Raw genomic sequence first — 17,690 nt, 5'->3', positions numbered from 1 at the left:
GGAGTTCAGCCCTGTCTCTGAAAACTGTCTTTTAGCTGCCCACCTTTCTCTTTTCCACCCTAGTCCCATCCACCACTATTTCTCCCTGGACTATTGCCTTGTAACCCGTCTTCTTATTTCCCCTCTTGCCATAGTACAGTCTCCACATGGCAGTCAGAGTGACCCTTTAAAACAAAAATCAAAAAAAAAAACAAAACAAAACAAAAAAACAAAAAAAACACAAAAATCAAATCACATCACTCCGCTCTTTGGAACAAAATCCTATGTTTTAGTGTAGACTCCAAGGCCCTCTCATGCTGCTTACCCATCCCTTCAAAGTCATCTAATATCTTTCTCCTCTTTAGTTTGCAGCAATGACACACCAGCCTCTTTCCATTGAAACTTGTCTTTTATTTCACTTAAAACCCTCTCCTTCACATTCTACTCTGTCCCATAGTTTACATTCTAATTTTTATGATCATAATACTGTCACCCAACTTCCTTTGTTGACGTTCGCCCGCTTTAACTTCACTTAAACTTTCATTTTTTAAACTTTCTGTGCCATTTTCTTAACCAGAAGCTGGTTTCACTAACTTCATCAGTGCTAATACAGTCTATTTTTTTTTAAAAGTCTGTTCTTTTCTAGATTATAAATGTGTCGAGAAGAATTATCCAAAACAGAGCAAAAGGAGGGCTTTTATTTAGTGCCATGCGGAGCCCTGTCTAACTAAGCAGTCTCCCCTTAAGGTTACTTAACTACCTAAGGGATGCTCCTTTCTTGACATGCTGCTTCCTATCGATTAGGACCGAATCTCCGAAGCTGCACATTAGCTTGCAGATTTTTGTTCAAAAGAGCTGCCAGTGATTTCCGCTGAGTAGAAAATAAAACCCTAAAGCTTACGATTGTCCTGCCATAGAGGACGTTAACCAATTACTGTGTCTTTACCTTAGCAATTTAATTTTAACATTCTTTTTATCAAAACTCTAAACACTTCAGTTTATCAAGTGCTTTTGAATCAACTGGACCATCCTGCTGAGTTCCTCATTAATAAACTAAATATATTTTGGACACACGTTCCATATTTGCATGAGTCTGTTTTAACTTTTTGAAAATTGTACTTTGACAGATATAAAAGTGCAGAAAAAGAATAACATAAAATAGGAAACTGAAAAAATAGAAAAGAAGGTCATAGATTTTATTATTTGTGTCCATCCCACTTCTGGGTCTTCGGATTATTGGAATGAGGGGAAGAAAAACATGTAAAGTTTCTTTCGATTTCTTGTCCCTTTGTACTAACCACCTCCGCAGTCACCGTTCTCCATGTGTTTACTCTCAGGAGGTACTGGAAAGTACACTGAACTCTGAGTCAGAAGAGGTTTGACCTGACCACTGACCAGATGTGTAAACTCGGGAAAGTTATAAAACTTCTCTGGCTTGAACTTCCTCTATTTTGAAATGGAAATAATGAGATAATCTATCCTAACTCACAACACAACTGTAGATAGATGAAAGATGTAAGCACCAACAATTAAACTAGAAATTTTCTAAAAGAAACGATATTGGGATGGGAAGAAATTTCTAAGCATCATCGAAAACCCAATGGCATAAATGAAAATGTTGGTTCATTTGACTACCCTGGCATTGCACACCCGCACACAAAATGCAATGACCAAAGCATGACAAGATATTCAAACTCATTAATAATCACAGAAATGTAAATTTAAACAATAAAATGATAGCATACAAAATTTCTGGAAAACCACTCAAACTTCCAAGGGTCATCATCACTAGATGAGAATAAGAATAATTTTACTTTCCACTTTATAAATTTTGTGCTTTTTGACTGTCTTGCCATAAATATTGATTACATTATTTTAATCATTTCTGTGAAAGGTATATTTTTGGGTGGTTATTTTATTGTTATTAAATATTGAAATAATTATAGAATTTTAGTGCAGATAATACGTATTATATCTTTAAAAATAACAAAAAAGTTTGGTGATGCTCTGTTGTTAGAATCATAAATAAACTGGCACTCCCATTATATATTACATACTATAAATGTGATTATAAATTCATGTAACTTTTCTGTAAGAAAACCAAGAAGTAGCTCTTAACCTTTCTATGTGCAAAATCTTTAATCCAGTAAATCCACATTTATAAATTTGTCCTAATAATGAGAAAACATCTAAAAACACATGTATAAGGATGACTCTTTCAAACTTGTTAATGATAGTGAAAAATTGTAAGCAATTACCAATATTCATTAATAGAATATTGAAATTGTATATAGGTTTTGAAATAGATGTGATAGATAAGTATTAACTAATACCAAAAGGGGTGCTATTTAGTGAAAAACTCATCAGCTGATCCTGTCCCCCCATACTGTAACTTAAAACAAGATCTGGCAATCAAAAAGTAAGTAACATAATTCAATATTTTATTCAGTCTCTAGAGGAAAATCCCATTGAAAGGGTGAGTACATTTTATTTTTTAACATCTTTATTGGAGTATAATTGCTTTACAATGGTGTGTTAGTTGCTGCTGTATAACAAAGTGAATCAGCTATACATATACATATATCCCCATATCCCCTCCCTCTTGTGTCTCCCTCCCACCCTCCCTGTCCCACCCCTCTAGGTGGTCACAAAACACCGAGCTGAACTCCCTGTGCTATGCAGCTGCTTCCCACTAGCTATCTATTTTACACTTGGTAGTGTATATATGTCCATGCCACTCTCTCACTTTGTTCCAGCTTACCCTTCCCCCTCCCCGTGTCCTCAAGTCCATTCTCTACGTCTGCATCTTTATTCCTGTCCTGCCCCTAGGTTCATCAGAACCATTTTTTTTTAGATTCCATATATGTGTGTTAGCATATGGTATTTGTTTTTCTCTTTCTGACTTACTTCACTCTGTATGACAGACTCTAGGTCCATCCACCTCACTACACATAACTCAATTTCATTTCTTTTTATGGCTGCGTAATATTCCATTGTATATATGTGCCACATCTTCTTTATCCATTCATCTGTCGATGGACACTTAGGGTGAATACATGTTTAATGGATTATGAACTAGCTTTAAAATCCTTTCTCCCTTTCCTTTGAGGTCCCCACATCAGTGGTTTTCAAGCTTTGGGGTACACCAAACTTTCTAACTTTGTAGCTTCACCTACAGGGCTTGCTAAAGCACAGGCAGCTGGTTTCAGGTTCAGTACGTCTGGGGTAGAGCCCGAGAATTTGCATGTCTAACAAGTTTCCACATCATGCTGATGGTGCTGGATGGGAACCACACTCGGAGAACCCAGAGGTTCTCAAAGCTCACGGTTTTCTTACATTTGCGGGGTGATACCAGAGTCCAAAGACTAGAACTCTTTAAAGAAGGGAGAGGATGAAGAGAAGAAGGAAGGAAAAGAAGCCTCTAGGAATCTAAGGGGAAAGAAAAAGAGATATTCAAGAATAGAGTGCTGTTTAGATTGAGGCAAAGTGTAGTATTTAAGGATTCGCACGCAAGCCAGGAACCAGAAATCCAGGATGCTTGAATTTTTTTTTTTTTTTTTTTTGGCTATTCATCATGGCTTGCAGGACCGTAGTTCCTCAGACAGGGATGGAACCTGGGCCACCGCAGTGAAAGTGCCAAGTCATAACCCCTAGATTGCCAGGGAATTCTCCAGGGTGCTCTAAATTAATTCTCAGAATACGATCCCCTCTCTAGGCATCAAAGAAGGAAGGACAGATTTAGTTACAGCTTTTCTTCAAACCCACTTTAAAAGGGGTTCTGAATACTATGAGTCTGCTTCTGCGATTTTCTTTTATAAATATTATATTCCTTTGTCTCTGTAGATGCATTCAGTTTTTGTTCATAAAACATATGCATCATATAGACGAGAAGAAAAACAAGCTGCCAGTTCAGAGTCAGTTTACCATAAATCTCTCTGCCTTTATGTGTGCGAACATTCTCAGCTGGGCCACTGTTCTGTAAATCCCCAAACTCGGGTCAATTAGCGGCTTTCTTCAATTCTGCACTACCGCTGAGCACTGCTAGGGAAAATTATACCATTATGCTTATAAATGTTGTCTCTGGGAGAAGAGTAGGGGAGCATAGTGGACTCTACCTCTCAGAAGCTGAGGTACTGGATGCGGAATGCATGAGGAGAACGGTGTGATTTCCTCTTTGTGAATATCTGTATTGTTGGGGCCCGGGGCAAGTCACCCACGAATATGCCTCAATGCATATTGATTATTTTGGGTGAAAGTTACTTAAGAAACAGTCAGTTTAAGAGGAAACTTGACCCTCTTCTCTGTCTCCCTAAAAGCAGGAAATAAATCTCTCCTATGAAAGGTACCCTCCACGCATCTGGAGATAGGACACCCTTACCACCAGAGGTAGGGAATTCAAGCCGAGAGGCCTGAATAAATAAAAACCTGTTACTTCTTTAACTGACGACCCCAAGACCAAACTCTGTTTAGATAAGCACCTGAAGCCTAAGTTTCTTTGTCTTGTCCATTCCTTACAGATTTATTGTCTCTTTGTCTACAAAGTATAAAAGCCTGCTTTGGCCACTTCTTAGGTCCCATTTCTATGAGACCTCTGTACGCACAAACTAACATTTCTTTCTGTTTCTCCTGTTAATCTGTTTTGCGTCAATTTTATTGACTCCTGACACAAGAACTCAAGAGGAGTAGAGGGTTAAATCGCCCCCTCCTGCACAATATCTATATTAAAAATGTTAAATTATGATGTTTGGTGTAATTTGATTTGTCGAGAAAGGTAGTAAAGGGTGCCCAATTTGTCCTAAATTGATTCAGGGGCAAAGATAGGAAGCAGAGGATTAAGTAAAGTCTATAATTTTCAAAGATTGTGTATTGGATGTTAGATTCACCCAGTTTTATTTTAGAGGCTGAGAGACGGAGGATCTCCAGCAAGTGACTTATTGGTAACTTACAGATCTACAGCACTCCAAACTTATAGTTTTCAAACTTCCCTGGGTTTTGAAAGTCATTATAGTGTATTATAATACACATATTCTATATTGCAATATATTATGTTGTTTGCATTTTTATGTTTAATTTCCTGTTCCCTTCCCTCCGATAATTAATTGAACACCCACCCCTCTCCCCAAGTCATGTAACCTGAATCTTCACCATTTGCGGAGAAATTGAGTTCATAAGAAATGAATCCCTCAAACTCCAGACTTTCTCCTTCCAGCTCTTCGCAGCCAGGCGCTGCATTTGGGCTCTTCCTCTCCTCCTCTTCTTCCTCACGACCCTTTACTTTTAATTATTCCCTCTCTCCTTTCTCTTTAGTCTCTGCCTCTTATACACTAGCAGGCTGTAAACCACTCAAGTTTCCCATTCGAAAGTGGAAACAGCTCTCAGACACAAACTGTCGCCTTGTGATGGCTTATGGCTCTCCCAAAAAAGTAATTCACATTTCCAATCTCTGTTTTCTTCCCTCCTCAGCACACTAAAATTTGAACCCTGTTTCCATGGCCCTGACCTGAATTTCTATGCCATATACGTGGAAAGACTGGTGTATATATTGATATATTAGTGACTCTTTAGTTTTGTCTTCCAAAGGGGTAACCTTACTTAAATGATGCATTTGGCCATCTGATGAATCCCTGCTTCCGAGAGATCCTCTAATGTCTTGACTTTTATAGGGTGATTCTCTTCTGGCTCATTTAGCCTCTGTACATATCTCTTTGTGCTGGATTCAGTTCCTCTGCCTGCCTTGTAAGTATCCCCCCAGTGCGCTGATCTAAGCCTTCTCCCTCCACTTGGCAACTTCTCCCGAATGGTCTTGTACCCACTTGTGGTTTTTACCACAATGCAGAATTTGCACTACTATGACGCCTCCTGATTGTATATTTCTAATATTAATTCTCTCCTGAGCTTCCAACTGTATATCCAACTGCCGAGTACATAGCCATATCTTGACATTCCACAGATATTTTAGGTTGGACATATGTAAAAACAAATTCACTATTGCATGTCCTCTCTTTGACTTCCACCTGCATTTCTGTTTCAATCTGTCTTCTCAACAATTCATTCAGTCATCTGATTCAGAAACATGGAAATCATCCTCTCTGCCTCTCCTTCTTAACCCAGAGACACAACATTTCAGTCTTGCAGACTGTACTCTGTAAAAGGAGGCCCAGACCCTGGGGACAGGTCACGAGTTGGCAAACTTTTCCTGTAAAGGGTCAAATAGTAAATATTTTAAGCTTTGCAGACCATATGATCTCTGTTGCCATTATGCAACTCTGCCATTGTAAAGTGACAGCCACTGTAGACAATGTGGAAACAAATGAACTTGGCTGTGTCCTAATAAAAGCTTATTCATGAGTGTAGTTTGCTGCAGTTTGCCATTTCTTGGGATAGAGTCAGGGTTGCTGAAATCCAACCTGTGTTCTTCTTGGCTAAACCAACGACCCAGAGTGGGCAAATAAACTGTGCTATTGGGCTAGGGATCACCTCGCCTTTAGCCCCATCCCTGCCTCTAAATTTAATTATTTCAATTTTATTTTCCAAATATTTTTGAATACATACCTTCTCCTTTCCAAATTCACTGCCATGGCCTAAGCTTAATTTTCAGACAATATTTCAAAGGTTTCCTAATCTGACTTTATACCTTAAAATCCCAAAGCAAAGTTATCTTCCTAAAATTCAGATTGAATCATGTCACCAACATACATAAAAAATAAAGTTCTTATGTAGTCAATAAAAAGCATATTTGATCTGATTTTCTGGTCAAATCTTCCATCATCCTTTCTCTTGAACTTTATATTCTAGTGACACTGAATCATCTGTAATCCCAAGAAGCACAGTTATCTCTATTTATCCACTATCTCCTCTGTTTCACTGGCTTCCCATCTTAAAAGTTCCAACTAGAAAAGTCACTTTCAGACCCTACTACTGGCCCCAACTATCATATTGCTATGAACATTTCCCATTATTCCCTAGCACAGTTTATGGAATTAACTACTTCCTCTTCAGCTGGTTGTTAAGTTTACACATATCCTTAATTGAACATATTATACTGCATTGGGTATGTCTGATTGCATTTTATTTATCCTTACTAGACCATATGCTCCCTCACCACAAGGACTGTATATCAGTCACCTGTGTATCTGCAGTGCCTAGCATAGGGTACAGCAGATAGTGAATTCTCAATATTTGTTGAACGGAATTGACCTGAATTCTGCCTTAAGACTGAAATCTGAAAACAGCTACTACACGAAGCTGCTTCCCAGAGAGCTCTAAAATACCGAGACATTTTTATTTTTTCAATGCAGAAAGAACTCCCTGATCACTATAGACCTTGGATGGAAATTGCCAACCGACTGCCTCACTTGATTGGGAGTCACCAGCTTCGAGCTCAAGTGAACGAGGTAAAAGGTTTTGTATTGTTTTTTGGCGGTACGCGGGCCTCTCACTGCTGTGGCCTCTCCCGTTGCGGAGCACAGGCTCTGGACACGCAGGCTCAGCGGTCATGGCTCACGGGCCCCGCCGCTCCGCGGTATGTGGGATCTTCCCGGACCGGGGCACGAACCCGCGTCCCTGGCATCGGCAGGCGGACTCTCAACCACTGCGCCACCAGGGAAGCCCCAAACATTTTGTATTCTTCTCCTTAACCCCTTCTCACTACCCTATTTTCATCCTCACACCATTTTCCTTTTTCAGCATTGTGGAAGTGGGTCAGCTGACCAATCACTGCTGTTGAGTTTATCCACGAAACTAAAACTATCTCACCCTTCATCATGAGCAGAATGACACTTGCTTCTGGTATGACAAGTGTGTTTCCCTAAAATTTCCAGTGCCTGCACAGAACAGTTCCTGGGCACTCAATAAGCATGTGTTTAAAGAAGAAAGACAGTCTGGTTGAGAAGTGTCAGGAAACTGATGAATAAGACCTAGCTGGGGAAGGACAGGTGTGAAAATTCTCAGTGCCCTCACGCCAAGCCACATGGTCAGGGCTCCCCTCCCCATGAGTGAAGCCACATTGATTTACTGTCGGCGTTTCACAGAATAGTTGAGTCAAGAGACTTTCCCAGTTATAAACTCAGGGCTGGCAGATTCTTCAGAAATCATTGATAAGTCTGTAAATGCCACATATGAGACAAGATGAGCAATGTTTCCCCAAATTATGTAAGGAACGGTGAAACTCCTTGGTCCTGGGAGAACTGACATGACCCCACAGGAATAAGAAGAAGGTGTTATAGGAAGAACACAGATTTGACTCAGGAGGACCTGAGTTGGACTCTTGGTTTTATCACTTAGTCGCTATAAACTTTGACTTAACGAGTTACTTATTCTGTTTCCATATTTATAAAATGGGAGAAATTCGGGGCCCCTAGAATTGTTGTGAAAACTAAATGACTTTTGCAATAGTGCTTTTGTATTTCCTGCCACACAACAGTGTTCGATATTTATATTTACACTTCCATCTCGTCTCTTTTCCATCTGTTTTAATCTCACCAATTGGCGTGCCATGTGATTTTAGACATATAAGAGGTTTTCCCTCCAAAATTCTCCTTCACTGACGTATGCATATTTCATGTCTATAATTACAAATTCATTTAAAAATACTTATGGAATGCCTGCTAAGTGCAAGCACAAGGTTTAAAACCCTGTAAGAGATGTAAGACACTGTCTTCAGTGTCTATGAAGATGGGAAACTAAGCCTAAGAATTTATTTTCCTGCTGCCTAAAGTCTCATTAAAATGACCAAAGAAATACAAAAAGAAGAAAAAAGGAGATATCTGAGTGAGGGAAAACCAGAGAAATGATGGAATAAAACCCTTCAGGACTTTCGTACCATATTAATCAAATTATATCAGATCCAGAAATGAGTCTATTGTACCCATGCCAAGCATTCAACCAAAGCACAAAGAACACCCCCGAGGCTCCCTCTCCCATCTCAGAGTAAGAGCGCACAGAGGCAAGGGGCAGTTTGCAGGAAGGTAGATTCAAGTTCAATATGTGAACTTCACGGTCCTCTGTACAAGGCTTTCCTCGGGCTTTATGTAACTCAACCTCCATAAACGAAGTGAAGAACTTGTTGAATCGGTGCTTCTCATAGGTTAAGTGTCAATGAGGAAAGGCCAGGAGTGTGCAGCTAATTTCTGGTCACTGTAAACATGGGCATGGGGGATACAGCTCAGTACTGCCGTGGAATTAATCCCCCTGATACTTCTCCTGTGTTGAATAGTTTCTCTCCAGAAATTGTGTCTTGGAACCTGTGAAGATGACCTCATTTGGAAATAGGGTCTCTGCAGATGTCATCAAGTTAAATTAGGTCATGTGTGTTGTATTAGGATGCACTCTAAGTTCGCTAGGACTGTCATGCTTAGAGCAAGAAGGGAATTTGGACACAGAGACACAGATACACAGGTTAGAACATCATGTGGAGACAGAGGCAGAGACTGGAGTGTTGCATCTACAGGCCCCTCCCAAGAGTTGCTGGCAACCACCTGAAACTTGGACTGAAACAGGGAACAGATTCTCCCCCGAGAGCCTCCGGAAGGAACAAACCTCACCAACACCTTAATTTCAGACTTTCATCTCCCAGAATTGTGAGAGCATAAATTTCTGTTGTGTTCCTTCTTTGGGGCAGCCCCAGGAAACTAATATAACATCCGTGGCCATTCCCTATGCTTCTAATTAGTTCTAAAACAACTAACTGGATAAAACCACTCTCTAGACTTCACCACCACAGATGGAGACTGAATCCATTGGAAAACCGTCATGAGAAGCAAATACTGTGGCTTCCAGGACCACACATAGAGCTACAGACTAAGACATTTGTCCTCTTGAGGCCTTTACTTGGCACAGACAAGACAGAAAGTGAATTTGCACTTCTAATCTCACAGTACCTCCAGGCCAACCACCTTACTCTTAGAAGGCCCCCAAGGCCCCTATCCGTATGTTGGTAAAAAACAAAACAAGACAGACAAAAACTTGTTAACTGGCTTAGACTCAACCATCTTCTTCCAGGAAGGGTCCCCCTTCTCCAGCCCTCTGGGACAAAACACTACAGACAGCTGGTGGACTCACAGGAAGGTCACAAGAGGAAGCTCAGAAGTATTCTGGAAACATGATAAGGGAAGCTCTATTAGTTACTAATTCTGATAACCCTGGCCTCCATTCCTGAACACGAATGGATAACCCCAAATGACCAAACGATATGAAGAGAATAAGCAAGTCAAGAAGGATGAGGGAGACACAGGACATTTGGTCTCCGACAGAAGCCAAAAGATGAGATCAGTGCTTTTAAAAATTGCATTAATGTCTTCAGTATATGTACTTCATAAAAATCAATAAAGTTGCTCGGTAAAAGGAACTATTGGAAAGCAAAGAAATAACCAAAAAGCTCAATAGCGACCCGAGTAAATGAGGGAAACACTGATTATAGAAAATAATGGTGATTTAGGGACTTCCTTGAAACGGTTTTATAAAGCAGAAAGCAAAAATTAAATGCCAGCATCAGAAAAATAAAAGTATACGAAAAAGAGAAATTGATGATCTAAATTCCACAAAACAGAAGTCCCACAAGTAGACTAGTGTGGGTGAAGAAAAAGCAAAGCTTTAAACGCATAAAAACAGAACTTTTCAGCTCTTATGAAAGATTGGAGTATTTCTATCAGAAAGACAATGGGGGCGGGGGACCACCCATGGATATCCTGGTGAAACTTCAGAGTTTGTAGAATAAGAGGAAAGTTTTGCAAGCCTTAATCAGGAAGGAAGAAAAATGAAACTAGGTGACTTACAGAGAAACATAGGACGATGTATCTATGTTCATAAGTACTGAAAGGCAATTTAAAACCTATTTGAACAGCTAACGTTTTTTTAAAACTCTGGCAACATCAAACACTGGTGAGGCTATAAACCAAAAGAGACTCTACTTCACCTTGCTGATGGGAATGCAGAAGAGTCTGGCAGAATCTTTTAAAGGCAAACATCGACTTACCATATGACCCAGCAATCACATTCCTAAGTATTTACCCAAATAAACTGAAAATTTATGTGCCTGGAGAAGCTTGTGGGTAAATGATCCCGTAAGCCGGAAACCACCAAGATGTCCCTCAACAGGGGAATGGTTAGACCGAGTACAATGGCCTGAGTGTGTGTGTGGTCCCCAAATTCATATGTTGAAATACTAATCCCCAACATGATGTTGTCAGGGCTGGGGCCTTTGGGAGGTGTATTAGTCAGGGTTCTCCCAAGAAACAGAACCAATACAGAGATGTGTAGAATGAGATTTATTGGGAGTGGCTGACTCACATGATTATGATTATGGAGTCTGAGAAGTCCCACAATCTTCCTTCTACCTGCAAGTTGGAGGCCCAGGAAAGCCAAGAACCAGAGGAGCCAGTGGTGCAATTGCCAGTCCGAGTCTGAAAATCCAAGGACTAAGAGTGCCAATGTTGGGGGAAGATGGCTGTCCCAGCTCAACCAGAGAGCAAATGCACCCTTTTTCCACTTTTCTGCTCTATTCAGGCCCTAAACAGGGTGGATGATGCCACCCGAATTGGTGAGGGTGATGGGCTTTACTCAGTTTCCCAATCTCTTCCAGAATCTCTTCTGGAAACATTCTCAAAGACACACCCAAAAATAATGTATCTGGGCATCCCTTAGCCCAGTCAAGTTGACACATCAAATTGACCAACACAGAAGGTAATTAGGTCATGAAAGTAGAATGGGATATTCATAAATGGGATGAATGTCCTTATAAAAGTGACCCCAGGACTCTCTGGCCCTCTTCTGCTGTCACGTGAGGATGAAGCAAGAAGACAGCAGAACGGTTCTCCCCAGAACCCAATCATGCTGGCACCCTGATCTGGGACGTTCAGCTTCCAAAACTGTAAGAATCAAATTTCCATTGTTTATAAGCCAGCTAGTCTGTGGTACTTTGTTACAGCAGTCTGAACGAGGACTCCTGTATTCATACATTGGAATGCTGTACAGTGACAAAAATGAATAAGCTATTGATTTATTCAACATATGGATAAACCTCAAATACATTTTACCAAATGAAACATGTCAGAACCAAAAGGCTACATATCGTATGATTCCATTCATGTGACATATATATATATATATATATATATATATATATATATATATATATATATATATATATGGTTGGCCAAAAAGTTCGTTCGGTTAGTGAATATGTTGTTCGATAAAGTTCTTCGTGAAAATGAAAAATGTCTTTTATTTGTACTTAAAACCAAACGAACTTTTTGGCCAACCCAACGTTAGGATGAATAAATAAGTAAATGAATGGTGGATAATATTTCACCATCAGAGATGAAAGTTATAAATTAGCAAGGGGGGAAAGATAAGATCAACCTGTGACACCAGATAAGAGTTGGAGACGTCTGACATGTTTAGCATTTTAGCATCATATATACATATGATACTAAAATGTCTATATACACACACACACATTTTGTGGATATATAGATGGGTAAACAAGCATTATATGTATGTGTGCGTAATACGTGTATACACACACAGAGAACACACATTTCCTAGCTTTGTCCACTGTGAGGGATCTAGAAACAGTAGCATTCCACTAGCAAAGAGCAAACCCAGTGTCCATTTATTGGAACTCTTTGCCAATAAATGGAACTGGGGCTTCTCGGAGAAAGAGCTGATTATAAACCCGGAACAGGGAAAAATAGAAGGTGACCCCAGAACATCTTGGGACCTTATTCCTTTACCTTGAGGCTGCACTGTAGGTAGCCAGTAGCCACTCATGGCTACTGAGCAGTGGAAATGTGGCCAGGACAAGTTGGCATGTGAGACACTCGCTAGATTTTGAAGACTTACTAGAAAGAGTGTAAAAATCTCGATATTTTTAATATTGATTATGTGTAAACATTTTGCATACATTGACCTAGATAAAATGTTATTAAAACTAATTCCACCTGGGGCTTTTTTGTTTTTTGCTATTTTTAAAATGTGGCTGGTAGAAAATGTCAAATTACACGTATGGCTCATATTTCTTTCGGGCAGTGCTGACTTCAGAGGGCAAGGCTGTGGTCAGCAGAACTGAACTAGCACCCTGGCTCAGTCCCTCCTGGCTCTGTGGCTCTGGGCAAATATCTTACCCGCTCTGACCCTCAGTTTTGGCCTGTGGGTTTGGGGGAAAATGGAGTATCAACCTGCTTGGGACGCTTTTCGCACTATGCCTTGGACACTTTAGTAACTGCCTTAGAATAAGTGCTGAAGAAATAACTGAATACATTATAACTGTGGTTATAATTCTCAGGCTGGTTCCTGTTAAAATGCAACATCTCAGCAATCCCTCCAATAGACACACACACACCCTAAGGCACAGAACTTTCGCGATTCTGCACAGAACTTTCGCGATTCTATCTCAGAGCCAATTTTAAGGGTGAAATAAACAGACTGGCACAGTGAGGACAGACTCAGAAAGTCTGCCCCCTAGGGGCCAGCGGAGGAAGGATTACCATCGGGGAGGCTGCGGCTCCGGCTGCCGGGCGCTGGGCGTGGGGAACCGCGGTCCCAGCCCACTTGTCACTCATCGTTTAAGAGCCCGGAGCTTAAAGAGATACACACATCCACCGCCGCCCCTTCTGGCGCTTCGGATCCTGGAGAGGGGCACCTGGGAAGAACTAGATCAGACTGTGTCTAGAGCTGGGGAAGGGATAGGGGACGGAGGAAAGCCGAGGAGGAAGTACAGGGAAGCTGGAGCTCAGAGGCTGTTGACGTCAACCGAGACAGGCAGGGTTGGCCGGGGGAAAACTGAGAAACTGGTAATATTTGCTTAGGCAGGGCTGTCAGTAATAACTAACTTGTGTACAGGGTGTTGCTTTCAACGACATCACCTTTACACCTCTCTATGACGCATCTTGACAGGGAGGGAGCGGGCGTGGAGAGGTCACAGGGTCACGGGGAGTGTTCGGACAAGGACTGAACAACCTCTTATTCCCGCTCAGCAACCTCCCTTAAGGAATTTGATCGGATTCCTAACTCCACTGGCCTCCGTGTACTCTTTACCTACGAATTAAACAGAGTAAACAGAGACAGTAACGCCCACAGCAGCAGGGCTGTTATTAGGGTTAAATTGTACCCGTTACGCAGAGATGCTTTGATAAGGCAGGATTGTAAAAGTTGCCCCGGGAGACTCCCGTTTAATAAATGATGTCAGTCTTGGGACTGAGTTATTCTAGAACACTCTAACCAAGCTGTCAGTGATGGTGACCAGTGTCCGGCACAACCATGGGGACAATTTGGTGTAGGTACTTCGTGAACAATATCATCTGGGATACCTCCTCTACCGCAGTGTCCTAAGATCAGGGTAGAGAGGGGGTGTGTGGATCCCCGTCACTGAAATATAACCGCTTCAAGCCACAGAACCCCTGCACCCTTCACACCCCTGCAGCTGGTAATCTCTGGAAATTCTCTTGAACAGATGCCCCTCTTGAACTGCCAGTTCCTCACGGGTTACCGGGAACAGCGGCTGGCACACCTGGTCCTAACCTTTATTACCATGGGATATGTCTGGCAGGATGGAGAGGCACAGCCCAAAGAGGTAGGGACAAAGGGACACCTGTCCTGTCATCTGGCAGGTCTGCTGCACCTGGAGGACGCTCTCTACAAAGGTCTGCTGCACCTGGAGGACGCTCTCTACAAAGGTCTGCTGCACCTGGCAAACGCTCTCTGTTTGCCTGGAAAATGGGTCCTTTCTTGTACTTTCCTTTGGGTATGAGGTGAAGGAAGGGCAAAGGGCCCATTTAAATGAAAACACCTTTTTCCCCTGGCCAGGAGGTTAATTTTCCTTAGAACTGGTAGCCCTCTCATTAGTTTTTGAATATTGTTTTTTCTGGCACTCACCCTCTTCCAAGAATTGTGAAGAGCTGCATTTGAAGGCAAGCTCTGAGGTGTCACGGAAAACTTAATGATTTCCATTTTACAGCAGCTTGTGCTCTTATACACATCCGTAATCACAGTCAATGTTCACAATCCCATAAGGTAAGTACAGCAATGCTGTGCCCATTTTACAGATGGCTGAGGACTACAGGAGTTAAACTCCTTGCCCAAGGTCAGATAGCAAGTTCGTGGAAAATCCAGGGCCACAACTCAGACCTTCTGATTTCACTATGTGACCTGCTTTCCCCAGCGGGGAAGAGCGTGCATTGCCATTTATAACCCTAACCTTCCTTTCTTGAATGTTGCTTGCTATCTACCAAATATTGGTCTGTGTCTCTCAATAGTTCATGTAAATCTCTTCTGAATCTTTTCATAACTGTTTACAGTTTCAATCTGAAACTTGGAACGTGAAGTCTTTGTTTCCCTAACTGCAGGATAAATTCCTATTAGCTGCATTTTTTTATAAATGGACATTCTCCAGAAATGCGGGTGTTACCCTTGTTCTAGTACTTCCTGCTTCTTGAGTCAGCAGCCTGTGCTTATCTTGTTTGCTGGGTTGATTCTACCTTTTCTCTCTCAAGTAAATACAGGAGACTCCCAGTGAGAAAAAGAAAGGAAAGTAAGAGAGGAGAGAAGAGGAAGGCATAGAGCTGCTTCAGACTCTTTAAAAAGAGTCATGTGTCTGATGTTGGAAAGTCTGAGATCTAGGCATATACGACAGGACATCCCAACGGGCTTCCCTCCTTCCGTTCTCCAAACCACAATCCTCAATGAGGGGAAGGGGTGGGAGCCCCCTGTCACACCCCACCCCCGCCTCGGGCCATCTCTTACCTTCTTTGTATCTCCTCCTTTCGCTTCCTCACTGTGGAGACACCTCGCTTCTGCGCTGCCCTACTCATCCACTGCCCCCCAAGGGAAGCTGGCCTTAGGTTTGAATCTGACAACTCTTTAAAGCTCTTTATTGTTTTCTACCTGAGAAACAGTTCTGTCCCAACTCTCTCTAAAAATCTAAGGGAAAACTAAGGCAGAAGCTGGACTTCTTTGAGTAGATTAAGGGGAAGGAAAATGGAAGTGGGAGACAGGAAGCATAAGAATGTTCTTTTGGATCTGGACTAGTTTAGCCTTGTCCGTGGTTGGAGTCCCCCACTGGTACCCGCATGGGTCCGGGTAGTTTTTCTAGATTTGGGGGCATATAGGGTTCTTTAGAGTGTCCTAGGATAACTCAGGGGTTGAATGGGGACTGTCTTGAGGTGACTTACTCGAAGTTGTTATTGGGTTTGATGAAGCGTTCTATCCTTCCCATCCCTCTCCCTGAGGAGAGGATACACACACACACACACACACACACACACACACACACGCTTGCATACAAACACATACGCATATGTTCCTAAAACTAAGACTATACACAAAAACACACATATATCTAGATAGCTACATATCTGTCTGATCTATTTCTCTGGAGATATATATATAGATAGAGAGAGATTTTTTCCCACTGCTCATCAACTCAGCCCCCATTTATGCTTAAACATTTGCTCAGGCCCTTCTCTGCACAATATTCAGAGATTATTTTATACTCTATGTGTGAGTGTGTGTGTTCCAGTTTCGTAATTTTCACATATATTTCAGACCGCACTCATAAACAGTATACCCACTAGGTCGTTAACAGAATAAATATGAGAACGAGGTGTGTATGTGGATCACTCATATAATTCCAGTTTTATCCCCGGCTCGTTGCTCTACCCCAAGATTGCCAGAATAAAAGACAGATTGCTTCCTCTGCCGCATTCTTTCTAGAATGTGCTAATTGTCTGGATTTGTATCTTCAAGGTTCTGCCGAGAACCCTTGCCCTTCCCTTGGTCGAGGTCTCCAGGACCTTGGGGCTCCCTCCTATCCTGCTTCACTCGGACGTGGTTCTGGCCAACTGGGCTACTAGGAACCCAGGAAGGTAAGAGCGGGAGAAGGCGCTTGGGATTTGCACAGATTAAAAGCGGGTAAGGGAGAGTCTTGACTTTTCCTTCTCTCTGCAGGAAAAATCCAGGCTTTGTCAGCTATGTTGTGATTAGGGATGTTCATATTTATTACCCGATTTATGGTGCCAGAGAAGGGGTGAACTTGAACGCAAGTTCAATAATCACAGTTCCCAGGAGCTTCCTCTCAACCCACTCTGAAAACATTGGGGCAGGTAATTGCAAGTATATAAAAGGAGCAATTCCAATTGTCAGGATGGCCACAGGCTAAATGCTCTGGGGCTGATATGTAAATTGAGATCTATCTGCCTCTTGGTTGCTCCGAGGACTGAGGACCGTAGGGGAGGAAAACCTTGCCCTTCTTCCCATTTAGGCTGCTTAGCTGGTCTGATAATCAAATTGACATCAGATAGGGGAACAGGAGAACAACAAATTTAATTTTGTACGTATTAGATCCCCATAAAAAGATGAGACTCGAATATGCGACTAAAGCCGGAAGCTTGTATATCTTCTAGATGAGGCAGCAATGCATTTATGAAGAATTGACAAGACACAGGCTTTGGGGCTTGGGTTAGCTAACTAGGGAAGAAGTAATAATGTTCGTTTATACAGGCTTCTCAGCCCTGAATTCCTGTCTCTGGTGATAAGCCTGTCTCTCTCTACTTCCTGGTACAGGGAGGGGGGCCTTCACATGGGAGATTTATTTCCTTATTTGGGGTGGTCTATTCTGCTCCCCTCAGGCCCACGGTCTAGTCACAACCCGTGACATCCAAACTGTGCACGATGTGTGTGTGTCTGCACGTGCATTTGCACACAAGTGTGAGTGCCTG

At 41.9% G+C, this 17,690-nt stretch overlaps 1 protein-coding gene across 2 annotated transcripts in view; it reads left to right on the top strand.

Moving 5' to 3' along the window:
- Window positions 1-17,690, top strand: part of IDO2 (indoleamine 2,3-dioxygenase 2) — a gene marked incomplete at its 5' end in the record, with an annotated part of 42,667 nt that overhangs the window by 3,703 nt on the left and 21,274 nt on the right. For both annotated transcript variants that reach the window (XM_079909255.1, XM_079909256.1), the window contains 3 exons: window positions 7,278-7,373; window positions 14,429-14,548; window positions 16,720-16,838. In XM_079909255.1, coding sequence (XP_079765381.1) covers window positions 7,278-7,373; window positions 14,429-14,548; window positions 16,720-16,838 — 335 coding nt within the window. The remainder of the gene's footprint in view (window positions 1-7,277; window positions 7,374-14,428; window positions 14,549-16,719; window positions 16,839-17,690) is intronic.

The sequence above is a fragment of the Stenella coeruleoalba genome, assembly GCF_951394435.1.
Source record: "Stenella coeruleoalba genome assembly, chromosome: 21".
NCBI lineage: Eukaryota > Metazoa > Chordata > Mammalia > Artiodactyla > Delphinidae > Stenella > Stenella coeruleoalba.
The sequence above is the reverse complement of the archived record's forward strand: the minus strand, read 5'-3'. Positions and strand labels throughout refer to the sequence as shown.